The sequence below is a fragment of the Trifolium pratense genome, linkage group LG1, assembly GCF_020283565.1.
Source record: "Trifolium pratense cultivar HEN17-A07 linkage group LG1, ARS_RC_1.1, whole genome shotgun sequence".
Taxonomy (NCBI): Eukaryota; Viridiplantae; Streptophyta; class Magnoliopsida; order Fabales; family Fabaceae; genus Trifolium; species Trifolium pratense.
The window spans coordinates 2,229,352-2,257,302 of record NC_060059.1 but is presented as its reverse complement, the minus strand read 5'-3'; the positions used below and the strand labels follow the sequence as shown (position 1 = coordinate 2,257,302).

At 33.0% G+C, this 27,951-nt stretch overlaps 5 protein-coding genes across 6 annotated transcripts; 3 read left to right on the top strand and 2 right to left on the bottom strand.

The window, feature by feature from the left end:
- The first annotated feature begins 65 nt into the window (after window positions 1–65).
- LOC123900039 (signal peptidase complex subunit 3B-like) lies at window positions 66–3,983 on the top strand. The gene is made up of 6 exons (XM_045951342.1): window positions 66–327; window positions 412–459; window positions 2,556–2,618; window positions 2,822–2,875; window positions 3,449–3,535; window positions 3,621–3,983. The coding sequence occupies exons 1-6, from the start codon at window positions 202–204 to the stop codon at window positions 3,744–3,746; spliced, it is 504 nt and encodes a 167-aa protein (XP_045807298.1). The 5' UTR covers window positions 66–201; the 3' UTR covers window positions 3,747–3,983.
- A 1,012-nt stretch (window positions 3,984–4,995) lies between these two features.
- On the top strand, window positions 4,996–6,085 carry LOC123911203. The gene is made up of 2 exons (XM_045962575.1): window positions 4,996–5,843; window positions 6,031–6,085. Exons 1-2 carry the CDS (start codon window positions 4,996–4,998, stop codon window positions 6,083–6,085), a joined length of 903 nt encoding a protein of 300 aa, XP_045818531.1.
- A 2,419-nt stretch (window positions 6,086–8,504) lies between these two features.
- On the bottom strand, window positions 8,505–12,593 carry LOC123900026 (CTL-like protein DDB_G0274487). Of its 2 annotated transcripts, XM_045951330.1 has the most exons (8): window positions 12,351–12,584; window positions 11,713–11,803; window positions 11,131–11,591; window positions 10,288–10,471; window positions 9,947–10,171; window positions 9,754–9,870; window positions 9,224–9,457; window positions 8,505–8,958 (listed from the first exon to the last, which is right to left on the bottom strand). In XM_045951330.1, exons 3-8 carry the CDS (start codon window positions 11,304–11,306, stop codon window positions 8,752–8,754), a joined length of 1,143 nt encoding a protein of 380 aa, XP_045807286.1. In that variant the 5' UTR covers window positions 11,307–11,591; window positions 11,713–11,803; window positions 12,351–12,584; the 3' UTR covers window positions 8,505–8,751. The 2 variants fall into 2 exon arrangements, with proteins under 2 accessions (XP_045807286.1, XP_045807278.1); XM_045951322.1 differs by lacking the exon at window positions 11,713–11,803 and having other exon boundaries at window positions 12,351–12,593.
- A 1,698-nt stretch (window positions 12,594–14,291) lies between these two features.
- On the bottom strand, window positions 14,292–16,378 carry LOC123900017 (protein ASPARTIC PROTEASE IN GUARD CELL 1). The gene has a single exon (XM_045951309.1). It carries the CDS (start codon window positions 15,963–15,965, stop codon window positions 14,550–14,552), a length of 1,416 nt encoding a protein of 471 aa, XP_045807265.1. The 5' UTR covers window positions 15,966–16,378; the 3' UTR covers window positions 14,292–14,549.
- A 5,668-nt stretch (window positions 16,379–22,046) lies between these two features.
- Window positions 22,047–25,751, top strand: LOC123900011 (GDT1-like protein 5). Its single transcript, XM_045951298.1, has 13 exons — window positions 22,047–22,309; window positions 22,340–22,403; window positions 22,499–22,567; window positions 23,022–23,081; window positions 23,194–23,241; window positions 23,453–23,541; window positions 23,643–23,679; window positions 23,759–23,806; window positions 24,280–24,348; window positions 24,435–24,479; window positions 24,589–24,650; window positions 24,849–24,921; window positions 25,204–25,751. The coding sequence occupies exons 2-13, from the start codon at window positions 22,386–22,388 to the stop codon at window positions 25,273–25,275; spliced, it is 690 nt and encodes a 229-aa protein (XP_045807254.1). The 5' UTR covers window positions 22,047–22,309; window positions 22,340–22,385; the 3' UTR covers window positions 25,276–25,751.
- Window positions 25,752–27,951: the final 2,200 nt, after the last annotated feature.

The window sequence follows — 27,951 nt, the reverse complement described above, 5'->3', positions numbered from 1 at the left end:
GTAAGTTTTTTTTTGTAATAAATCCAATAAGACCCCACCGAATGCGTGTTGTATCCAATCAGAGACGAGTATCGTTTCATCGCTCCGTCATTACACTTTGTTGCTCTTCTTCTTCTTAAACCCTTTCTCTCTCTTTTTCTGAAATTTTCGTTTCTCTTCTCACAGAGAAAGTGCAAAATTGAATAATAATCAATAATCAAAATGCATTCATTCGGTTACAGAGCGAATGCATTGTTTACCTTTGCCGTTACAATTCTTGGTTTCATGTGTGCTCTCGCCTCTTTCACTGATTCATTCAATTCTCCATCTCCTTCTGTTCAAGTTCAGGTACTCTCAAAAACTCTTTCTCATTCTACTATTTCTCGTTAACTTTCAATAACCAATCGTTCTTGAATTTCTCTTTTCATGTAGGTTTTAAAGGTCAACTGGTTTCAGAAACAGCCTAACGGCAATGATGAGGTAATTCATTCATCAATCATCATGAATTGAAAATTGATTCTAGATCTGTAGAATTGATTTTGACATGTTTCGTTTCTTTAGAGTAAAATTGATTTACGGTATTAGTTTTCTTTGTTAGACAGTGATTTTGTTTTTTTAGGTAAAGTAACTGTGATTTTGAGACCTAAAAGTGAGTGTATTCAAATTACAAGTGTGATTTTGTTAGTAATTTTATAATATTTGAGGATGAAACTAATGAAAGGCGCGCATCTGTGCATGTTTTTGTAATTTTGATGCATTTGCGACTATTGGAACAATTTATGTAATTTTTTGTAATTTTTTTTTGGGGATCGAACTCAGAAACTCATGTATAATATCCAAACCCATCGCCACTAGACCAAACCTAGTGGCTTTATTTTTTATTTTATTTTTGTAATTTTGATTTATTCAGAACTGTTGTGATATCGCTTCAGGCATTTAAGGACCAAAATAATTGTTTCCGGTTGTTGTTGTTTTAGTTTATTTGTTTATTTTCTCTCTATTTACGAGATTATTTGTGTGTAGGAGTAATAAGTTTCATACTTAGAGAGTAATAGATAGAAATCCAATTCATATTGTGATGTGCTGGAATGATATTGAGAAGGGAATGTAGTGAAAGAGAAAATAAGAGGAAACGTTAGTTTTGAGAGAATCCTAATGAAGCGAGAATTTGATGGACCTGAATCAGTTTAGTTGATTATATTAGGACTACTTGGTAGATGGTTTTCGTGAATAATTAAAAGGGGGAGGTGTGTATGTGTACAAGGAAATGAAATCTGAACAGAATGAATCGGGGAAATGTCATCGTTGTCCTTCTCTACTATTAGAATAGAAACATACACCAAGTAACATATGGTCGGATCTTTTGCTCACATTTACTGTGATTTGAGTACAAATTTGAATTTTTTATGTTCATAGGTTATGGTTAAATTCCACCTTAAACCCTCATATTGGTTGTTTTGTTGCGAATAGCAAAGCTATAGCCAAGTGGAAATGGCCCATTGTGCGACACTAAACACTAACTATCCACATTTTTCAGTAGCAGTTGTAGCGGCTGCAAATAGCGGCAAAATAGATCTTTAGCATCTTACTTATCCTTGATTCACCAAACCTTCCACTTAGTTGGATTTCTGTTATCCTTCCTTGATTTCACTAAACCTTCCATTTAGATCCAAAGTTTGTTTGATTGTATTTATCTAGATAGGGTCCGTTAACATATAAAATTTGTGTACCAAATGTCAGATCCAAACTCCTTTTACGGGCGCGACTTCTACAATATACCCCAATTGAATTTCTTTTTAGTGTTAAATTGCAATTTTGGAGCCAACCTGAATTATACTTGTCCCTTGACCAAAATTTCTGGTATGATAGTTGTGTATCTAAGTCACTAATAAAGCTTTCAAAGTCAAGATTTGGTCCTCAAGGTCCATAGTTAGCTATACTCTAGCTGACCTCAGGTTATGCAGACATACAGTATTTAGGGATAACAAAACTCTCAGCGAAAATGTTTATCTCAATAGCTTATCTGGTTTAACATTTATGCCGTCTTCAACTTAGGTACTTTCTGTAGACTTCAACACTTGAACATACATCTTGGTCAAAAAAACACTTGAACATACATCACGAGTTTGACTTGATATTCACGTACGGTTAGGCTTTGGAATTTGTCAAGCAACCTAAAATTTGAAATTCAGGACTGGTATGGCAATAAGTTGGTTGATTGGAGCTCAGTTATACAGTTTGCGTATCTAGCTTAATAGTATCCTAGACTTAATTTTAAATTCCAATTGTACTGTCAAACCTCCAACTGTGCTGATAGTATCCTAGACTTGAATTGGGTGATTGAGCTCTGTTATACTTCTAATTTTAACTGCCAATTATAGTCAACAAAATTTCTGCATAAGTGCATAACCATACAGAAAATGGCTTGTAATCTGAGCTGAAGTAATGGTATCATAGTATAGGCCTATTCGGTCAGGAAGTAACTTGCATTCCAACACATTGATTCACTCCGTAACCATTTTACTAAAATTCATAATGCTTTTCCATCTGAAATGAGAGCCGTTCTATTCTTGCAGGTTAGCATGACACTGAATATATCAGCAGATTTACAATCCCTGTTCACGTGGAACACAAAACAGGTTCATGACTTCACTTTGCATTTTCACTTTTGTTGCTTTCTGGAAAGTATATAAATAAGTTGAATATCACAAAACTGGATGGGAAGAATGAAAACTAATTTTGCATATCTTGTTTATTGTCAATTTAATATGAGCTTTGGTTTCTCATATCTAGTGTTTTGAGGCTTCAACAAACTTGTTTTGCTTCTTTTATTTGCTTGCAGGTTTTTGTATTTTTAGCCGCTGAATATGTAACTCCAAAGCATGTCTTGAATCAGGTATGATTTGTTTAGTTAGCTAGTTTGCATCTTCAGTTGAAATACACACTTAGGGCTCGTCTACCTTCCATGTGTCTTATTTTTGTTTTCAGTTCAACTAATAAACTAAGACAATACAAATCTAATGTTTTCCTCGCAATTTTCTTTTACAATTTTTTAAAAATAAATATAGTTTTCATTGTTCCGGAAAATGCATTCTTCCTAGTTTGTCTTTCATCTTTTCTCTATCACAATTGTTCGCTCTAACTACTTGTTAGCGATTTAAAATCAACACAAACTTTAGAAACTGAAAATTGATTTTAGAAAGTAAATAGCCCTAAATTTAAAACTCGCCAGCTCCTTTTTATAAAGAGAGAATAGATAGAAGGAAGCCATGGTATGGTAATAGTTGGTTGGTGGATCTCAAATTTCCTATCGCTTTGGTGGCATCCTCAATGTTTGTTTATGCTATTCCTGATTTAATGTCACTCAGTTAACTGTGTCTTTGCATGTTATGCTACATGCATCTCTGTTCATGTTCTGTATATGTTGTATCATATATGTTGCTTAGGCTCTTGAGATGTCATTTTACAGATATCCCTCTGGGATGCTATCATTCAGGAGAAAGAGAACGCAAAATTTACAATTACCACATCAAATAAATACCGCTTCATTGATCAGGTATTCAACTTTTCAAGGAATGTGTATAATCTGAGTTGCTTTAAACTTCATTAGGCCTTAATTGTGTAATTTTTTTTGTGTCCAGGGAAGCAATTTGCGTGGTAAAGAATTTAACTTAACCTTGCACTGGCATGTTATGCCAAAGACTGGCAAGATGTTAGCAGATAAAGTAGTTTTGCCAGGTTACCGGTTGCCTGCGGAATACAGATGATGCCTCTTTATCATATGTTAATGTTTTTTATGTAACTTTAGCCTTTTCTTTTACGGATATAATAGGTTCCTTGAAAGAACTAGTATCAGGGAAAAGTGGATTATTGTCTTGGATAGTGGAAATTAATAGCATTTGAATACTTGAATATTTGAAATTTTCTTATGGTGTGGTAAAAAAAATGTCTCAACTTGATTGTTACTCTGGTAAAAACATATAATGCTATCACAAAATTCTGTAGGATGTGTTTCTATTGGTGGTATAGAGTAAAATGTGATAATATATCTATTTGAAATTTACTATGTTATTACTGTTACTGTGGGGGTGATGTTGTCGGCATATCTATTCCACCCATAATTCTGTATTTTTGGTCCACCCCAAGAATAAATAACAGGAGGAAATTTTTCCAACCAACACTTTGAATGTACTACATTTTTTTGGGTGACCATCAAGAGCATAATAACTTGAAGTTTTATAGTACCAGTTTATAATAAAGTTGCTCTCTAATTAACACAGACCCCTTTCTCGGGTCTCTTCTCTGTGCTCCACCACCTTTTCCCCCTCTCTGATCTCTTGTACTGTAGCAACAGCCTCCATCACTTTCAGTTTCAGCACATTAATATGCTGCATGTTGTACAACTTTATACGATGTAGAAATGATGTCAAGTAAGTAGCATGATGAATCAGAACAAACAAATAAGTTAATATGCTGCTGCATCTTGTACAACTTTCTCATGTTAAATGTGACCTATAAATAAAGGTTGATTGAGTCAATGCTGACGTCTATGGTGGGGAAGGGTAATTTTTTTCACATGGTGGTGGGAACTGGGAAAAGTTAAGGGTACTGGTTATAGTTTGTTCTTTCTAATTTTATAAATTTTAGAATTTTCACCCCACAAAATTGAATATGATTGTAAATGCCCAATTTTTTTTTCATCATCGCATATGTGATGGAAAATGACATCGATTCTAAAAACCGTCTGAGAGAAACAACAAAACTGCATCTAAAATATTGTATGCAAATCTTGTCCTAATAATTATTTAATCACCTTTTACCGGATATGAAGCTGCATTTGTTAATGAGTGGTTAGTTATACAATGATGGTTATGAACTAATTTTTCTACACTTCTTACTTGGATTTTGAGTGAGAACTTAATTTTTCTTATTGAAATAAGTATTTTTTTTTATGTATGTGTCTAAAGTCTAAACACTACGTTAAATCATCAACCCCCACAAATGATAATGCCAGCAATGTCTGCTACCCCCCAAAATCATGGTCAGCCATTTGTGGCTCAGGAACAAACATTTAACCAAGGTCAAACACATGTGGTACCTGAGGAACCTCAATATCAAAACGAAGTTAATCAAGCACCACAAGTAGTGTTAGTAAATCGAAATCAGGATGCTGATGAGATAGTTCGAAATGTCCAAAATAATAATTTTGCTGGACATAATAATTTAACAAATTTGGTTGAGACAATTTTGACTCAGAATGGCCTTAATTTGGGCTATCGAAGGCCAAATTTTGTCTCTGCTTTGTCTGAGTATGTGTTACAAACTGAGTTACCAAGGGGTTGGAAAGTCCCTAAATATACTAAGTTTGCTGGAGATACCAGTGAGTCTACAGTCGAACACATTGCTAGGTTCTTAGCTGAGTCTGGTAATTTGGCAAACAATGAGAATTTAAGAATGAAATATTTTCCTAATTCTCTAACTAAAAATGCCTTTACATGGTTTACAACTTTGCCACCTAATTCGATTCATACTTGGACACAACTTGAAAGATTGTTCCATGAGCAATTTTACATGGGCCAAACTAAGATAAGTCTCAAGGAATTGGCCAGTGTCAAGCGTAAAACACAAGAGTCTATTGATGATTATTTGAATAGATTTAGATTGCTTAAAGCTAGGTGTTTTACTCAAGTACCTGAACATGAACTTGTCGAAATAGCTGCTGGTGGCTTAGATTATTCGATTAGAAAGAAATTAGATACTCAATACTTAAGAGATATGTCTCAATTGGCTGATAGAGTTCGACAACTCGAAAAGCTAAAAGCTGAAAAGTTTAGGAATTCAAAGTTTCAGAAAAAGAAAGAAAGGCACTGTTTAAGGAACCAAATATAGTAATATCATATTGAAATTTATGCAGTTAACACCTCGAAAATCTAAAAAGTGTTATTTTTAATTTTAAAATTTCTTTTTTTTAGTTTCCTTAACCAGTGCTCCAGGGGCACCGGTTAGCATGACCCTTATTATTTAAAGTACTAAAAAATCTTTGGTTGAAAGGAACCTCTTGGCTTTGGTTAAACCATGGAAGCAGTGCAGTGCAGTGGTAGTATAGTGTTTGGTTGGTGGGTTTGTTTTGATGATATTTTGGATACTGTAGCAAAGCAATATATATAGCTGCAGGCTGGTGCAGCTTGTGTGTGTCAGAAATCAGAAATCAGAATCAGAAGAAGAAGTTTGTGTGTGTATGTATCTATCTCATATCATATCTTGAAAATGCTAATTCTGTACAAAATTTGGCTCAAATTGGAAATCTTATGAATAATGCACTTTTTTCCAAACTTACTTTTCTCTTCTTCCGGAGTCAATTTGCATTTATCCTTATTCTCACTTTATTTTTCCCAATTTTGATTTGACGTATCTTCACCCTAATTTTTACTAGTACTGTAACATAGTATACTAGTAATAATGACCGGCCAAATTATTCGGAAGAGTTTGAATTCGATTATTCAATGATACTAATTTGTTGTTTTAAGTAAAATTATACTGTATGTCATTTATCTTATTTATTTATAATATTTTGGTTCTTTATCTTTTATTTGTCACAATTAAGTTAGTTATCTTTTATAAAATTATACATCATTTCTCTCATTTTTTATTTAAAAAATGTTGTCAATCCAAATAGGACAATCTTTTGTTTTAATCACCATCTTCAAACTTAATTCAAAATCAATTTTTAATCAAATACATCTCGAAATAACACATAAATCTTTCTTTTATGTTTTTCTCAATCTCTTTCTAAACTTAAAAATCAAAATCCCCAATTTTTCAATAAAACGCTAAAAATCTGTTGAGTGGAATCTTTGGTGGAGCTCACATCCAACTTAAGGATTTCTTGATTCACATGACACATTCTTTTTAGAAAGTTAGTAAAATTTTGATTTTTGTCAATTCCTACAATTAAGCTCACGCACCAGAACAACAACTTTGAGTTCAATAAGCTCAAGGTCCACCATGTTCAACAACTTTGATTTTTTTTAAAATGACACAAAAAAATTAATGGTTTTTAAGGTTTATTGAGAATCTGGGGATTTTAATTTTTGAATGTAGAAAGAGATTGAGGAGAATGTATTTAATTAAAAATTGATTTTGGATTAAGAAAGAAGATGAAGATGGTGGTGATGAACATGTTCATACCTTGATACATTTACTGGATTTTTTTTTATAATTTCAACAAAAAAATTATATAAAAAAAATTATCCTATGTGGATTGACATCTCAGCATTTTCTTAATAAAAAATGAGAAAAAGGATGTATATGTGCATTTTATAAAAGATAAAAGGATTTAATTGTCACAAATGAAAGATAAAGGACCAAAGTGTTACAACTTTGCCTAAATTTTACTATTTATTTTGTGGTTGAACTCAGAATTGTCATGTCTCTTTTCTTTGTCTTTACGATTAAAACAATAATAAGAACATATGTCGTTGTTGAAAGTTTTAATATTTTGTAAGTACCGGTCTACGATGGACTATTTGTAGATGTGGTCCATATTACAATTTTTCTAATTTAAAAATTATTTTTACAAAGTTTCAACCACGATTTATGGTTGAATATTTTTGATCGGAAAACATGTTCACTTGAGCAGATGTCAAACACTTGAACATGCATGAAAGGTTCAAAACTTTTACTACTTGAACCAATTATTTATTTGTATAATTTAAAAGGTTTGTGCTAACTCATCTGAAAAATGTACATATTAGTATGCCAGACATCTCCATCCAAATTCGAACCTATGTGTACGAGTTTCACTAGTGTTTGTCATTTCGTCTATATCAAAAAAATAAAGTTAAAAACAATAGTTGTTTCGGACTTGAACATCACCTTGAAATTTCAAATTTAATTAGGGTTTTTGGGCCCAACTCGAAGTATTTTGTCACTTCTAAATTTTCTAAATTTCTTTCCCCTCCCTCCCCACCACATGGAAAATCTCATTTGTGTTGCAATTTTAAAAGCGCATTCATTTGATCAATCACAACATTCTCAATTATCATGACTCAACAATTCCTCGTTGACCAACATAGTAATATCTTCACACCTTATCATCAAATGAAAACGATATGACCAGTTTTGATTAATTAACAATGGACTATGAAGTTGTTTAATCATGAACTTTTAAAATGAAAAATCCGACGAGAAGATAGTTGAGATAATAGAGGAGAGGAGGATAAATTATGCAAATGTAAGAATGAAGAGTAATATTTATACACTAGATTCTAGAGTAAGACAACTGATTTGTCAGATAAGAGACAACTGATTAAACTTGAAGAAATCTCTTATCATTTCATCTAAATGTTGTTGAGTAATTTCTTATATATAATAACTCATCATTAAAATTTAAAAATATATAAATACAACTTTTTAACGATAATAATGCATCAAAACACAAATATATTTGTTTTGGTACAAATCAAAACATACAAGTTATTTTCAAAAGAAATGTTAATTATGGTATTGGAAATTTGAAATCCATCTTATTAACGTAACTATGCTTTTATATTTTGTCAAAAATAAAAGAAACTGTACAATTTTTGTAGTACTCGTCCCTTTTCACCACCACCAGAAACCTTTTCCTACATTGCTGATTACACCACCACCAGAAACCTTTTCCTATTCCTATTAATTTAACATCAAATTAATATGCAAATATGCTATAGATATGATCCACACAATGGATAAATAAACAGTTGCACAACAAAAGAAACCAATGCATGTAATTCCTCAAATAGAGGTGTTTTCTCGTATGGGGTCATCATGGAATCGGTAGTCCCTTGGTCGAGCACTCCTGTATTGAAGTCGATGATGTAGTGTCTCGGACATCTGGTTGAAAAAATCAGCATCCCATCTCTGAATCAATAAAGGGTCTTCTGCATAGCAAATATATATCGATGTAACAGCACTCTCCACCACAACCATTGCCAATCCAACCTGAAAACAAAATTACATATTTCATTCATGCCATGTTCACAAAACTGGATTTCCTCCATGCGCAATACCAATCTCGACTGTCCAATTTAAATTAATAGCCGAAAGCTAATTAATGAGTAACATGGAGTGAGTTTAGTGATTTCAAATTAATGATTTCACTTGCAGTTAAACGAAAAAGATGACATTCAACGCAGCTTAACTAACTTTTTTTTTTTTTTGAAACAACGCAGCTTAACTAACTTAAAGAAGGTAATTTGGAACTTACCAAAACCATACCCATGAGCATGGATGTGGAGCCAATCATAATAACCCTGTCACTCCATTTAACCCATGCCCATACACCGGCGCAAGTTCCAGTTATCAGTCCACCAAATACGGTGCCCATTAGCAGGACAGCACCTGAACAATCATATGCCACAAGTGCCTCAACCCCAGTTGACTGGAATAACTCCCATGCATCTCTAGCCGAATTGTTAAAACTTTTACCATTAACAGCAATCTGTTAGTCACATCACATTATCATTAACCATGTGATTGTTAGGGTAAGTTTCCTAATGACATGGATCATGCAATATGATAGTGTCTTATTGCAAATCATGTGACAGAAGCTATAATATGGAGTGAAGAATACATATAAAGTGAAAAATGGCTGAAACCAAATATGGTGCTGCAAAGAACCTCACAAGTCACGCCACACATTCTTATATATTAGTGCTTCTCAGTAATCAGTATCACCAATAGATACACTAAATGAAAATCAACAATCTGGTTAATGACATGGACACGGAAGTGTACCTGAACGTAGGCATATTTGTTAAAAAATCGAACAAGAGTCTCCACAAGATGGAAAACGAAATCAACACAGCAAAGCAAACACTCATTGTTGCCGATCTTTGACCGAAGTCCGCGTATCTGAAAGAAAAATCAATATGTTATAAAAGAAAAAGAAATGAGCTTTAACTTGTTGCAGAAGCAAATTATTGGTTACCTCCCATCGCAGCGTCCTAATAGCAGCAGTGAACAATGATCCATAACAAATGCTACCAAAAGATGTTGTTAAAGCATATTGTAATGATTTCATTAAGGAGTTAGCGGGAATTGAAGCTGCCTCTCTACCACCATGGAAAAGAACAAGAAACACCATTCCAGACACTATTACATGCACAGTATTGCAGAGCACTGCACCTGTCCAAAATAAGCTTACAGAGAAAACCTGCAAGCATGAAATGTAATAACAGTGTAATCAGGCGAGGACAGCTTAAATAATCTACTTGCGTAACTGGTCTGAAATAGAACACATGGAATGAAGAGCAACACTTGCCACCTCACCACAAGAAGCCACCAGCGTCCCCCATCACTCAAGTTTGAAGCCACAACACCTGCTGCTCCAAATGACCATAAGGCCATCCATAAAAGCACAGCAAACATAAATGCATATGACACTCTCATCACCTCAGGAAGATTCCAGACCATCTTCACAGCTTTTTGCAGAACCAACATCGTAAATGGAAGTCTGGAAAAGAAAAGAAGATATGAGGAACCACCTTAAAGACTCAGAAAAAAAAGAAACAGCTCAAGAAACCAAACTACAAAAATTAGGTACCTGCAACATTGATCTACAATACATGGAAAATATGCATTGAGTGGGATAAAACTTAAAAGACTAAACTAAGCTGTTCATTTACATTTCCATGGACGGGAGACTAATAAAACTTCTAGGATTGGAGGGAAAAGAAAATGACATAATATATTTGAACTACGGCATTTATAACATAGCAAAGTATGCATTGTGAGTCACAGCCGTGACATTGTCATAAAATATATACACCATAGCACTTTCATTTAAAGTACATACTGAACCACTTCACTGTCTTAAAAGAAAACTAAACTTGTATCAACAACAGATCATTAGTACATTATTTTTATTTTTTTTTTAACGGTTGATACATTAGTACATTATTGAATATATTGCAATTTGATATTTCTTGGCTGCTATGCAAAAATCATGAACAATCGAGAAATTTAATACAAAACACCAACCGGAATACTACTATTATTCACACTAACACATTCGGGGACAATTGCTTTATAAAATGAACAACTTTTTAATAGGAAAAACAACTATAATCGAACACAAATGACAACATATAAAGTATGATTTCAGGACAATACCTATCGATGACAGATATAACATACAAGAACTGAAGAACAGCTCCAACAGCAAAAGCAACCCCCCAGAAAATCTGGGCTGTCCAGAAACACAAAACGCTGATGACAGCCAGATAAGTGGCCAAGATGTGAACAGAAACCTTCATCATTTGAGTAGCTTGGGAACCCAACAACAACATCCAAGTCCATCCGAGGAAAGTCCCAATTCCACCAGCAACAGCATAGAGTGGCCAGTAAGTCTCAGTCAACCCGGCCTCATTCCGAGAAATACCAGGGGTATACTTATCAATGTTAAGTCTATTCTCTTTCTCAAACCTATTGAGACCAAGAACCCCTAGAAGGAATCCCAGTCCAATCAAATGGATCAAAAATATTCCTAACCAGAAAACATCATGCCACCGGCGCGATTGTTCCACCGCCGCCACTTCACTGCCGGTGCCGCTTCTCCTACTCCGGGCTGCACTCTATCACAGTAAAAAAAAACCAAATTTAAAACTTTGACTTCATTTCTGACTCTTCAACAGACTAAGTAAAACAAAGTCAATGACAACAATGAAAACAAAAACATTTTTTTTTTGTTTCCACCACCGGTATGAAGCCCACTCGACTGCCTAATCTGGTTCGGGAGTCAGTTCTAGCATCAAGTGGTTCCAACCCTCTTCCGCGCTAACCACCACTGGACCAAGTAACGATTGGTTAAAAAACATCTTTTTCAATTAAAGGGAAATTGGGGCACCCCAAAAGAATCAAAACCAGTTTAAATTATCACAAAAAATTGAGTCTTTTGCCATATAAAGAGTAACAAGGGTACAACTAGTGGAGTGATAAGGGAGAAAAACATTAAAATACTAATTATACTAAAGTTTGTAGTTCTTAAACAAGTTCAATGAAAAAAAAAAAGATAACTTTTTTGCCATTAAAGGGAAATTGGGGGCACCCCAAATGAATCAAATTCAAATAAAATGATCACAAAAATTGATAGTCTTTTGCCATATAAGGGTACACACAGTGGAGTGATAAGGAGGAAAAACATTTGATTTCCACACATAAAAACAAGGGTACACCCAGAAAAACAAAATCAAAATTGAGTCTTTTGCCATTAGAGTATATGAATGTCCAAATAAAATGATGGAAACAAAAAATTTAGATAAATTGTAGGGTACCCAGATGAAGAAAAATAGTGAAAATGATAATTAGAATTGAAAAGAAAGAAAGTAGGGTACCTGATCGGTGTTGGCTATAGAAACGAAGTCGGAGGAAGAAGAAGAGGAAGTTGGAGAATTCATGATGAGTGGGAATGGATAAGCATAGTGCGAATGTACGTAGAATAGTAGAGAGGAATTAGAATATGGAGAATGAAGGAAAACGTGAGTACCAAGGTTAGAGAAGAGAAGGTCAATGGGTTATGGTTATGGTTATGGTAGGGTGGTGGAGGATTAGTTTATTGCTAATGAATAATGATATGATAAATGAATAATAGTAGCGTTAATTGACTAATTGTAAAAATTGAAGTATGAAAGAGACATGCAAAATGGGAAGCTTGTGAAAAAATATGAAGAGAAAACTGAAAGTAAACGGCAAAAAGATGCAAATAGTGTTTGTCTGTAACGGAACAAGACAAGAAAATAAGATACTGTGGCGTGCGCGGTAATTTCCCACATAAACCGTCCTTTTCGTTTTGACCTTTTCAAAATTTGACTCACATTTTCAACTACTCTTCTTAATTGTTAAATTTAATTCAAAAAAAAAATAAAATTAGTTTAATTGAGTCTCGGTGAACATGAGTAATCATATTCTAACAACAAATTTTGGACAACAATTTTGACAATAGAAAATGGATGGATTACACTTTTATCTTGCAGCAGTTTTTTATTATTTTATTATAAGATTACTTCTTTATACATAAGTTGTCCACTATGTTGTCAAAAAATTAATGTCAAAATATCATTACTTTGTAAACATAGCTCGGTTGATAGAATGTAGTATTGTATCCGTGAACATAACTCAATTGATAAAAAACATAATATTATATATGCGCGTCGAGTCTTTGTATCGTTGAGGACGTATGGAAAAGACATTGTCTTAGAGACTAGGTGAATGTACATCGAGCATGCCTGTTCTAGTGTTGTGGAAATGCGTCGAGCATTGTGAAACAGTTTTGGTAGAAATATCGTCGACCACATGGGTTCTTGTTGGAAAGGAAACACAATCTGTTTTGATGAAATTGTTGTCGATCATATGTCATTTTTGACGAGGAAGCATGATATGTTCGAGGAACTAAAGAGAGTTATAATGTCGCGGCAAACCACGGATGCAAATCATAACTAGCCCAACAAGATTGTCATAATCAACGATCTGCGGACTATGACAAGATGATTGGTATTTGGTATTTGGTATTCTTCTGGGAATTTGCAAAGTTAAACTTTTACTACCTTATAGAGGCATGTTATGGACAGAAGAGAATATATTTTGAGGGAAGTTAATCAATTTGTTCATAAATTCATTAAATTGTTTAGTTTGATTCCAGACTTTATTTTGTCCTTCTTTGGAGTTGGCCACTTTGTTTCTTTCCCTCATTTGGTAGCATTTAGCTGGGCCATTCTGTTGTATATAAGGTAGGGTAGGGGGCATACTTGAAGTGGGAGATATATGGCTTTAGTATTTCCTAATCATGTAAATATTTGTAATGTACTAATTGAGTTGGTCATGTTTATGATCTGTATTTTCCTTGGCACAGTTTGTGCTTAATATATTTAATTTAACAAAATTTTCTTTTGCATTAAAAACAAAACTTGCTAAGAATAATAACAGAGTACACAACATACAACAAAATATTGCTGGCATTTGGATTTATGCATTCAATTATACATGGACAAAGTTTAGTAGAGCACAATGTCAAAGCTTACTTACTATTGCCGGATATTCTCAATGTGGATATGTATCGATACATGGTTTAGGTGAATAATTGTGATTGATACACAAATAATATTTAATATAGAAAAATCAGTAAATACTAGTTGTAAATCAATCAGAATCAATCATTTTAACAAATACATCAGTACATATCCGCATAATATACGTACCGAAAAATTCACCATATTGAATAGGATTGAAGCAAAGTACCCCATAAACTCTAATCCTTGTTCATAACTAAAAATTTGGAATGGTTAAAATTTAATTAAATTTATAAATACTAAGAATTAATTAAAAATATATGGCAGGCAGAGAGGGACTACAATGATAACCCCAAACTGACAAACAGCCACTTAATTTACTAAAGAGACTCCATTCAGGTGGTCATGCTCATGCATATCAACATTGCAACCTTTGTCCAAATGGACCCCCCCCCCATTCATTAACTAACACGTGAAAAAACATTAACACATCGTATCCTATGTAACGGTTACATTCTAACCAATCAATTAACAACTGTTAGGAGTAAATCCAATTAGCGAGTTTCCAATATCAAAACTGACACGTGTCCCTTGCTGTTGAATATTCCCAATTATCGACAAAGACGACGTCGTTGGAGCAAATGCAAAACAAAATGTCCCCACCGAATCAACCGGTACCAGGTAATTCTTCGCCGGCATCACCAAAACTTTCCCTTCCCCAAAATGAAACGCCACCGTCGGAACCTCCACACTTGTCTTCGCCGACAGGTCATAGCAAGTATCAAACAACGAAACACCATTCGTCTCCGGTAAATCCTTCGTTCCATTCACGAACGCATCACGAACAATGTCATACACGTCACTCTGCAACCGTGTCACCGCCGTGCCGGAATCAACAATTATCCCTCCACTTCCGGTGGCATCTACCTGAAAACTTGTCTCCGGAATCGGAAGTAACTCCCCGCCGACACTTATCCCAACGAGTCCAACATAGTAAAACGTGTCTAATTGACGATTACGCCGTAACGGCGCGGTAACGGCGTTACGAGAAAACGGTGAGTCAAACTCTAGGGTTGAAACCAAATCAGAATCACGATCTACTAGACAATATGAAAACGACGTCGTATTAAGCTGAGCCGGAAAAGAAAGTGGGCCGCCACCTAAGCCGAGTAAGCCGGCTGCACCAACGAACAAACCTTCGTTATTATGACCGCAGCCGATGGCTATATTCTGAACTGAAGTCGCGCCGATTGTAACCGTCTCCGTAACGAAGTCACCTACGGTGTAAGAGCCGTCACCGTAGGAAACTTCGTAGAGACAGTTACCGTTATGGCACTGAGATAGGTCTAGCGATTTGCATTGATTGGCTTCACAAGTTAGCGGCGTGTAAGAAGCTGATGAAGTCGGCTCGAAAATTGGATCGGCTTGGCGATAACAATCGGCGCAGGGTGCGCATTGTACCCAGCTTATGTCACTACCAGTGTCAAGCACCATGTAAGCTTGACTCGGTGGCTCACCGATTCCGAGTCGGGAAAAGTACTCGCCGCTACCTTGACTCGTTCCGGAGATAATGGGACCAGAAAGTTTCTCTGCATTGAAATTTGGATCTAACTGAGTCACTATGAATTTGACTCGGGCTGAGTCACGGTCGAGTCTGGATAATGTTAGTGACTTATAGTCAGCATGTGAAGATTTATGAATGGATGCTCTTGAATGTAGTTGTAGAGAGAGTGTTGATGACGATGATAAAGAAGAAACATAACTCTTATGTTGTTGTTGTTGTTTAAGGTTGTTTTGGTTGAAGTTGAGAACTTGGTGTGTTTTTTGAATGGAATCAGCAACATTGAGTAGTGTAGTTTTGGCATTGTGGGGTATGTTTCTAGAATGTGCCAATGGTGAAGCCCATAAGATGAAGAGGATTAAGTTGAAAAATTGAAGACCCATTGTTGAATTGAAGTGAAATGAGTGGATGTGGATAGGATTTGGAGGAGTTGGGTTTATATGTGTTGATGAAAATAAGGTATAGGGTGATTAATTCATGACAAGCTCACTAGGGAAGATAATGATTATTAAAGCAAAGGGATAAAGAGTGAGGTTTTGGATTAGTGTACTTTGGATATGTGATGTTTGATGATTGGTGTAGTTTATTAGCATAATAATGTGTTGAGCTCTTTACATTCTTGCTTTCTTTGGTGTCATAGCCTTTGCATTTTGTGGTGCAAATAGGAGTATTATTGATTCCTTTATAATTAAGTATTCAGTCTCACACCATTCTTTCTCAAATTTTGCATCATTATTTTGTTTCTTTTTTATCTGGCCACTAATCTCTTTTTGTATAGAGAAAACTAAAAAGGAGGCTTGTAATATTAATAACTCCACCTTTATCTTGCTGGATTGAATTAATGTGGCATTGTACATAGTGCAACACTTCTAGAGTCGTTGGATCAAAGAGACAAAGACGGTACTCATATAGCAAAATAGTTTCGATCTAATTATTTCATGAATTATCTAATAATTGCTTAAAAAAGTCCACTTCAAGAATACAATAGGATTCAACCGGAATTACATCTAAGGTTATTACATGAAATTATGTTAAGTCACAAGTATGTTTTTGTTTGAAATGTTGTCTCTTAAGTTATTATCCATTATTAGCGTTAATATTACCTAATCATAAAGAGGTGGCCGACTACGAGCATGTCGAGTAACAACAGTTGATATCAGGGGTACATGTGAACACTCTGACGTTCAAATTATTAAGATGTGAAAGAGACGATTTTGTCTATTAGAGTTTAAAGGGAGAAGATGAACCCTTAAAATGGGCTCGTTTGGTCCATAAATATTGGGCTGGACATATTGGCGAACATTGGCTCAAGCCCAATAAAGAAGAAACACTATATATAGTACATTAAAATGAATAAAAAAGGGAAGAGAATTTTTTATTCTTTACCAACTCGATCTTGTTGCATGTGTGCTTGAGTTTACTTGGATATCGAATTTGGAACAAGCACTATATAATTGGTTAAGTTTGATTTAATGATTTTGATTTGTTTTGCTCGAAATTTCATGTGTGTTTATTTGTATATTGAATTTTGTGAGGGGAAATTAACCTAGTTAGCCTATATTATCCCTAATATTTTGAGCAATTTAAATTTTTATTGAGATTAACGTGAGTGGGATTTAATGGAAATGTTATTCCTACTTATACCATGTTTCTCAAAAACAATTACTAGTTATACGATACTCATTTGCTACATATATTCATCTCTTGTGATTTTATTTTATTTTACCATCCATTGTGATGGTTGTATCTTGAAGAATCACTCTTAGGAGAAAAGCCAACAATAATTTCAACTTTGAAAAAAAAAATACAATAATGGGCCTAACAACGAATAATACTTGAGAATTTCTTTTCACGCCCCCCAACTTTTCTCGCGCATCTTCAAAAAATCCAAAAATACCTCGTTACTACTTAAGTAGTGAGTACTAAAGGGGGCAAAAATCTGAAAAATCGCAGTAGTGGGGGCGCAAAATATGAAAAAAAATACATAAAATCTAATATTTTTGTCCTCCTCACCATTTCTTCACCCCCTATGAAAATATTTTTATAAGGTTCGCTAGTTAAAGTGCATGAGAAATATTTTGGAAAATCTAGGAGGCACTTTAGAAGTTCTCCAATACCCCTCCCTTAAAAGCATTGACCTACCGGCCTAACAATGAATAGTGTTCCTTGATTTAGGTTGGGCCAAGGTCCATGCCCACTATGAGATCTGCAACTGAGATCCTAACAGACATATTCTTCCCACTGTATTCATTTGCTCATTAAATCAAGACTTCAATTGTCTTGATTCTCTTCTGTAATTGATGAGTATTCCTTGATCATTTCCTCCTCATCAATGATCAAGGTTTCACGCCATATGTGTGCGTGTGTCCTCAAGACTCAAGAAGGATTCATGTAACAATTTCTAACCTAATATTTGCAAGTACTCTCATCTCATAACCAACTTCACTCGTGACATGACATGCTCGACACCGACCACCACTTGATAAGATCACAATTCACAACCCTCCCACAAAAGGCCGAATCAACATAAGAATAAAAAAGTCACCCTTAAAATATAAAGAATTGTTAGCTAACAATAAGGTCGCTGTCTTGCTCAAAGCCAAACACCATATTTTATTTTAGAGTAAAGTAGTATTCTAACTAATCTGTAAAGTGATTTGTCCATTTGCTATTGTATTTTAATCCACCTGATTTTTTAACCACACTCTGACTTTTGTGAAGAGACAAGCAAGTAATTAACAATTTCTCAAAGCCCGGTACCTGTTATTTTTCCACCGAAATGAAAGGTCATAAATGATTGTTTCTTCTTGGTTATATCCTTCCTTGATGGAGTATTAAATATTAATAATCCAACTACAACATGAATCTATGTGTTGCGTACGTGCGTAGTTTACCGGTGTGATGTGATTTTATGATACACTTTTTAAAATAAAAAAATAAAATGTGTCATATATAATGAATTTTTTAGTTAATTATAGTAATTAGTCTTCTTAATCTTATAAAATTCATTGCATTCTTGAAGATAAAAATGAAAGAGTCATTAAAAAATAAAAAATTATACTTGTTGAGAAATTTATACTATCAATATGAATAGTGTGAATTTAGTCGCATATTTATCTTTATTGTATGAACTATTATCTACAATACAAATTAAAACATACATTTTTATGACTTTTAGTTAGTGATTGATTTACTGATTAGGATGTAAAACATACATTCACAATACATCAAAATTATTCTCTATCATTTATTTAACTAGTTAGTTAAGATCACATAAATTCCTCAATATAATAATAATAGGTTCTTTTTTTTTTGGACTGGGAGGCTAGCTAATGTTTATTATTTTCAACAGTACTGGTAGCTAACGTTAAAATGCATTGAAAATATGCAGTACTAAGTATTATTTAACATTTATCGTTCAACTAGTCCCACACCCGTGCGATGCACAGGTGTTATGTGATATTTTATATTATAATGTTGAAAAATTATTCGTATAAATTGTAACAATAAGTATTATAAAATGAAAATTATAATAATAATAATAATAATAATAATAATAATAATAATAATAATATAAAAGTGATGTACTTATCACTTATAGAGAATGAGTACAGACCATCAAAATTGAATGAAATATTTTTATTTTTTTGTGGGGTGCGCCAGCCAATGCAATAGTGCAACGCATAGGCGACACACTAAAATTGAATGAAATATGATAATGATAATGATTATTATATATTTCAATTTCATAACCTAACTTTTTGCATAACCTTCACTCTTCTCTAAAATTATAATGTAATTAAGTCAATAATATATACACTCTTCGTATTTTTTTGTGTGACTAAATTATAAACTCTTTGTTGTTTCTATGAAAACGGTTGACATTTAAATGGGATAAATGTTGAAAGAGAATCCAACTATGTTCATCTTCATTGTCACTAAGAAATATTATAATAATGTAGAAAAGTGTAACATCTTGTGACATCAATTTTTGGATAATTGGAGAGGTATAATTCAATAATAATGTAAAAAATTGTAACATCTTGTGACATCAATTTTTGGATAATTGGAGAATCATAATTCTTTATTATTTATTATGAGATTGATATAATATAAAAACAAAAAAAATAGAGATGAGAATGATATAATATAAGCAGTAGCGGAGCTAGGGGGTGGCCAAGCAGGGCCATGGCCCACCCCCAAAAATTGGAAATTACTTAAATACCCATATACATATGTAAAATTATAAGGATACGCTATATATATTAATAAACGCGACAAAGTATCATGAAAGTGTAGTTGGCCGAGTGGTTAAAGCTGGTGATTTTAGGAGTGAAGCTCGGGTTCAAGTCCTACTGACTCCATTTTTTAATTTATCTGTTTTGTTTTTTAAAAAAATCATTTTCATTGTTTTTTTTTTTAATATGCAAAATCATTTTCATTGTGTTTTCATGCAAGTATTAGTTCAAACTTAATTATTTTGAGTCACATGGTATACTAAATTATTTTAAGATATGCACTTTAATTTTTGAATGACCAACTTTTTTTAAGGGAGCCAAACTTATGGCATTTTCTCTCGAGTGATCAACTTTATATGTTATAATTTTTTAGCGGCCCACCCAAAAAAAAAATCCTGGCTCCGCCACTGCATATAAGGAAGTGATGTGGAAAAAAAAATAGAGATGAAAATGATATAATATAAGGAAGTGATGTGGCATTATTGTGTGATTTAATTGGATGTAAATGGGTGATGTGGATTAGGGTTAAGATGGATAGTAGGAGAACTATCTAGGAATTATATATATAGATGAGGAAGTTGCTTGATTTGTCAGTTTTCCAAAACTCTAAAAACAGTACCGTTAATGTTTATTGATTCAATATGATAGCTTGAAAATTACTATACTCACTCATCCACTAAAAAGGAATCAATTAAAGATGGTAGCAGTGTGAGTATATATTATCCAATAATACTTTTTATGTGCCACAGAATTGGTAAATTAAAACCTCACACCATATAGTTACTGCTTGTCAATTGGATACTCCACCATCCCAACATTATTCTCTTCATCGTATTTTCCTTGTTTAAGTTTTCTTTACTTATATAAAATATACAAAAGAAACATAAAGTTTCACTTTATAAACGTTAAAAGGCTATCGCTTTATTTTCTATATTTGCTAAAAAATAAGTGACTGAACATGATAATTTCAGTTGTACTGTATTTGATATCAAAATTGTTTCTGGGACAAACTGGGGGTCAATGGACTGGACAAAAACTTAAATTTTTGTCCCTACTGAATCACGAGACAACTTTTTGTCCTCTGCACAAGTTGTCTAAAATACCAAAATAATCTTTTGTCCACCAAACATCGTAAAAAGAAAAAATTTGTTCAACACCTTAAACTTTTTTCTTATATTATTTTGTCTTGTACTGTCATGTATGTTATGTCCAATAATTATATTTTGTCATCAAACCGACTCATAATATCAAATAAAAATGGCTTTTCACCCACCATACTTTATGTTGAAATATCTCTTATTGTTTTTTTCCTACCATATAGTTGGTCGAGGTCCGATTGGAAGAAATGATAATTAAAAGAATGGTGACCATGCAATATATTAGAAGCTTAAAAATTTAACTTGATAGCTAAAAAGTATGTCTAAAATATAACCAAAGAGTTAAAGAAACTTAATGTATTTGGTTAAAAGTTTGGACCAAATACATTAGTTGATCACCTTTTGCTTATATTTTAGGACAGAGCGAGTACTTAGATTTTGTTTGATAAAAAAATAGCGAATAGCTGTTATAGTGGATGTGCTTATAGCGAATAACTTATAAACCAGCTAGTTTTTAGTTTATAGCGAATAAATTAATTTTTTTTTATTTACAATGAGCTGTGAATCGAAACAATGACCTATAGTGTACTATCCAAAGTCCCGAACCCATCACCATTAAATCAAACCTAGCGGCTTAGTGAATAAATTACTCCCTTCATTCCTATATATAAGATAAATGTTACTTTTTAGATTCATTAAAAATCTAATGTATCAAGCCACTAGGTTTGGTCTAGTGGTGAGGGGTCTGAGTAGTACGCTATATGTCCTGAGTTCGATCCCTAGCTCAATGTAAACAAAAAAAAAATCTAATGTATCTAATCTATAATATGGTCTAAATACATTAGATTCTTAATGAATCTAAAAAGTAAGTTTCCTCTTGTATATAAGATCGGAGGGAGTAGATGATTGAATAAGTGGATTGTCCCGGGCTCGAACCTGAGCTCTACACATATAGTGCGATGTCCTTATCAACTGAGCTAAGCTGACGAAAATTTTTGTGAAAAACTTTATAAACAACTTGAAAAAAATAAAATGAGATGTTAGTGAGGAAGGGGAGTAATTAAAAAAGTTAGAAATAATGAGAAGGTGATTAAGGCATTAGATTCGAAAATGATCTTAAATAGAGAAGCAATAGTATTTGTTTTGTTTGATGCTTAAATTTATCCAGATTCCATGAAAGGGAATTGAATCCTATACTCTGAATTCTGATCCAAACAATATTTGTTTATTAGTAAAATAAAATAAAATAAGCACACGCAGTTGCACGCGCGCACCGTATATCCGTCTATTTCATTCATAATCATATCAATTCAGTCTCCAACCCTTAACTCAAACTGGTAACAACAATTCACATTCAAACAGAGAGAAGAAGAAGAGAACAAACAATAACAACTCTCTCTCTCTCTCTCTCTCTCTCTCTCTCTCTCTCTCTCTCTATCTCTCTGATTGATTCCTTCGTTCTGCAAATATGAGTTCAATCGTTCAGGTATTTTCTCTCGCATTCATTTTCATCTCAATTTTTCATTTGTTACTTCTTCGTCAACGCTAATCTTATTCTTATTTAATAATAATAATAATTAGGGTTTTACAAAGTCACTTGCCATGACCATTCTCTCTGAGATCGGTGATAAGACTTTCTTCGCAGCTGCGGTTAGTTTGTTTATTCAACAATTCCATTCTATAATTATTTCCTCACCTCAAACTACCTCAGATATCACAATTATTTATTTATTTATTTAAAATTAAATTTCTATCGTGTGTCACTTGCTGCAATTTGACCAATAAATTGAATAAGTATTCATTTTTTTTTAAAGAACAAGTATTCAAGTTATTTAATTATGAATTTGTGAAAACAGTATTCAGCTATGATTCCATTCAATTGATTATAAAAAGTACTCATGGCTCTACTGTGTTTGAAGTGTTATTTGATGAAGTGAGTTTGAATTTTAAATGTTATTAGGTGTGTTGTCTATTATTAGTACTTGATTGGTTGATTGCATAGTTCCTAAAAATTAAGGGAGAGTTAGTAATATTTGTTTTTGTTGTTTTGAGAGTAAAAATTAAAAGTTTGACTGTTTCCATATATTGATGTTTATATTTGAAGATACTGGCTATGCGAAACCCACGACGCCTTGTCTTATCGGGATGCCTCGCGGCTTTGATAGTAAGAGTTTTGTCCCTTCTCCCTTTTTTCAGTTTCATTAACTTTGTTTTTTAAGTTGTGATATTTTGATTTGATTCTTTCTCATGGTTCCTTGTAAAATTTCCAATCATAGGTGATGACAATTCTATCTGTTCTTGTTGGTTGGGCTGCTCCAAATCTGGTGAGCGTTCTTTATAGCGAGTTTAACTTCAGAATTATCATTGTTGTTTGTTTATTCCCTTAGTGATTATGCATATATTGAGATAAGATGTTCATGATGAATGCATATGAATATATGATCATAGGTGTTGTCTAACTCTTGTTTGGCTGCATTATCTTTTTTTTTTTTTACTTTGATTTCTTCCCTTAGTGATTTTCATGCTATGATGCAGCTCTCTCGTAACTGGACTCATCACATTACGACGATCTTGTTCTTGGGGTTTGGACTTTGGTCCTTGAAAGAGGCTATATTTGAAGAAGGGTGATGATTTACTATCCTTCATATCAACCTGATTATGCATTTCTAATGAACACCAGTTGTCATCTAAGTACTCATTCGTTATGAATTCATTTGATGGACAGGGAATCAGAGGAATTAGCTGAAGTCGAAGCTCAATTGGTTGGTTTTTCATCTTTATTTGATTTCTCATGTTAAGTCAATTTTTATATTCTTGACAACACTCTTGTATTGTGATTAGGACAAAGATTGGAAAGCTAAAAATGGAGCTACAAAAGATAGCAATAAGGTAAATAATATTTGTCTGATTAAATTTTTGTTGCATTCTTTCTGTCTTCCTTCGTGTCCAGTCTTTTGATCTGAACATGTATTGAAAGTTTATGCCAGTCCCTTAAGACCATGCATGGTCATATAATATAAAATATTTGTTTAGTTCATGTGATATCAATTACCAAATCGTTAAGAGATCCTTAGAAAATCCTTAGAACTACTAAGAAAAAAAAATCAAAGAGTGAGATTATTAATATCTCTGTTACGAATAAATTGCTGAAACTTGTTCATACTTTGAATATGGCACTAAAAGTCTTGCAGGGAAAGCTTTATTACCAAAATCTTTAATTGCACTACTTCTGATTCACGGCCAAGAATAAGAATTTTCTACATATTTTGAATAAATAAACAATTCAAATGTAAAAAAAGATTCTCGTATGCTGTATATTCATTTTCTAAGACCGTATACACGTTATTTGTCCTATTTTCCAGGTTGATGATGCAGCAAAAAAACATAAACGGCCATTTTTATCTCAGTTTTTCTCTCCCATCTTGTTACAGGTACTAAATTAATAGTATTTCCATACAATATTTAACTTAATGCTGAACTAGGTCAAATTTGATTCCTTTTCATATTCATTCTTCAGGCATTTTCTATCACTTTTTTTGGTGAATGGGGTGACAAGAGCCAGGTGAGCATAGTTAGAAAACATTTTTTCCTTCCTTTTCTTGCATAGGCCATTATTGGAGCTTATGTTTCATCAGTCGTTACTTTATTAAGCATAACCTTTTTTTGTTCAGCTGGCTACCATAGGTTTAGCAGCAGATGAAAACCCGTTCGGCGTGGTTCTCGGAGGGATTTTGTAAGTTTTGACTACTTATTTCTTTTGCCTGCATTCTAGAATCAACTGATGTTTCTTCATTAATTTTTCGCTGGAATTTTGCATGCATGTTTGTGTTTAGTGTTTGTTTGGAGGCATATATATGTAATATGTGTCCCATGCCTAAGGTCCTATAAATTTCTCAGTAGAGAACTGGAATGATTAGTTGGTTCTTTTCAGGGGGCAAGCATTGTGTACTACTGCTGCTGTTATTGGAGGGAAGAGTTTAGCTTCTCAGATATCTGAAAAAGTGGTAATAATATTATTATTTTTTATATTTACGTCACAAGTTGTCCATATGTTTTGTCGCTTTTTCCTTCTTTACATTTTTTAATTCAACATTTCGCTTCCTAAAAAGCCCTCACACATCCAATTCCAAGTAATTTCAAAATTAATTTTATACTAACAGAAAGTAAATGAAAAATAAATGAGGTAAAACTTGATGGAATAATGAAGAGGCAAATCTTTCTAGGTTGTAGTGTGCAATTCGGCTTTACTGTATCTCATTTAAAATGTTGTACTCAATATTTGGCAGGTTGGACTCTCGGGTGGAATTCTTTTCATCGTTTTTGGTATCCAATCATTCCTTTCTCCAGTCGAATCATGAGGTCTGTGCTATTGGTTAGTGATTATTCTAGATGCTGTTTTTTTTACAAGATATGTTAGCAAGTATACTTGTTATAGTGGTTGAGATTGGCTGCCAAAAGAGCTCTCCTTTCCACCTTGGGTCAAAGCTTTCATTTATTTTTATTTTTTTTACCCTTTTAAAGATTTTATGGTTCAAAATAAAGACACCCTTGTAGAATCAGACCCAAATTTAGTATAGGAAGTTGATTGGATTATTCCTTTTCAACACACACTTGCAGGAACGGATTCTCTCACTGGAGATTTTCACCAATTTGTAAATGTCTATGATGAGAGTTTTCACATGACAATGTTGTGCGAAATTTGTCATGTGAAAATTAGCATAAAATGATCTGTTTCTATGTGCCTCTACACTTAACCTCTTTATCTTCCTCTATCTGTTAATGCATGTGTGAATTTCCAATGCTTGTTGCTGGTGGAAAAAATGTTTGTCTTTAATTTTCAATGTTTTTGCTATTAGGGTTATTAGGGTTAAATAAGTAAATGATTCCTATAGTTTTCGAAAATATCGTTTTTAGTCTCTAAATTTTTTATTTATTTATTTATTTTTTTGCATTTTTTGGTCTTTGAAATTTTTTTCTGTTACAACTTTTGGTCTTACTTTTAATCAAATATACTTTCACATTTTTAAATAGTTTTTTGTATCCATGTTTACAATATAAGAACATCTCCGATAAAAATTTAGAACTTTTTAACATAAGATAAATTATTTATGAATTTTCATGTGCAAAAAACCAAAAAAAAATTAATATTTAATTCATCTATTGTTAAAAAAATTTAAATTTTTGCACGAATTGAATAAAAAGTAGGGACCAAAAATTGTGATAGAAAATTTTTATAAGTCTTTTTTGAATTTTAACTCTTTTGAAGGATAAACTTAAAAACAACATTCACCGTCAATAAATTTATTATTATAATCATTTTATTAATTCCTTCGATTTAGTTAATGAGATCTTATGTTTAAGAATGGAGGTAGTATTTGATTTGCGATGTTATGTTTGTACTCAGCTCCTACATACTATATAATGCTACGTTCTTATCAACTAAATTAATTTAACGAGGACATTTATACCGAAAAGGTTGAAAACAACTTTCTTTTTTGAAAAACATGAAATGTTGAAAACAATTAGTTAAAGAAGAAACAAAGTAAAAGTAGCGTGGCATTTTATAAATAGTAGTGAAATTGAAAATGAACACAAAAATGGTAAACCAAGTAGATCCTACGAGCGATATTGACCAGAAGCCATAAAATGCCATGTCACAATGCGCATGATGCAAACCTAATTTGGATACACTTGATTTATAATCTTTCCTTTCAAAAGGAGATACACTTGGTGAGGAGACAACTATTTGAGCGACCTTCAAAAGAATAACATTGAGACACCAATTTTATAAGTGAGTGAAAATAAGAGGATTAAAATTATAATTAATCCTTATTTTTTTTTAAAAAAATTACTATTCAGAAAGACAAACAGATACAAGTTCAACCAAAGTTTAACTGGACACTGGTAAATGAATAACGTGCAAAAATGTTATTATTGATTTAATACCTACATACTATGTGTATAACTTGATATCTTCCGTAAAAAAAATAATAGTTTTTTGTTTTATTTTGTTTTAAATTAAGCAAGCTTGCATACATCGGCCAATTTCATTTAAGGGATTAATCTCTTTCAACAAGAATTTTTTAATACGCATCACTCGAAGATCGAATCAAGGATCAAATATATGACACGGATCATTGTTGCAAAAGATAAAATCTATTCAAGGCAATTGGATATATTGTATATAGTGAATCATACACTTGTGGTTTTATCAATTTTACTTGTTTTTACACGAGTTTCAACAGTTTCTAGAATCAGAAACAACACTGTAGGAGGGAGGGTGCCTCAAGAATGACATAAAACTAAATTGAACATAGTATGTTGATGTGCATGAGCATTCTCTAATATTTACTATATTTCTTAGATCTTGATTGCGTCTAATTCCAAAATTGTTATGTAGACGACTCTCATAGTTACCCAAGAGGAATCTAAATCACCATATACGGTGGAGAAGCATCCGATGGTTCGAGATTAACATGAACAAGGTTGGAGAAGCAGTTCGTGAAGGAGGAGGCTCGTTGCTACTATTATTGCCTTCTTTGCGCTTCATTGGTTTTTGTCTATTTGCCACACCGTGGTTCGGGTTTCGCATTGACATTAGCATCAGTTGTGGCAATGGCTTGTTTATGAAGGGAATGTGAAGTAATAGGTCCTACAAAAATACAACAAGAACATATAATTCGGGAATAAAAATAACGTAACCGATGAGAATATATAAACAGCTCTTGTTAGTATTCAATAAATTTGTTTCAATGTCGTATTCAATAGGATTTTAAGATAACATCACCAATCAATTACTTCATCCGTTTCAAATTACTTGACTTTTTAGAAAATTTTATTTTTTTAAATTACTTGTCTTTTTTATAATTTATGTTATATTTTGTCTATTATACCCTCTTTATTTTAAATCTTTTTATTGTATTTTTTTTTTACTAAACTTCTTTGTATCTTAAGCTTTCAAAAAAAAGTTTGTTTTTTTTTTTTTAAAAAAAAAATTGATACATAATATATTAAATTTACTAACACTAGATATT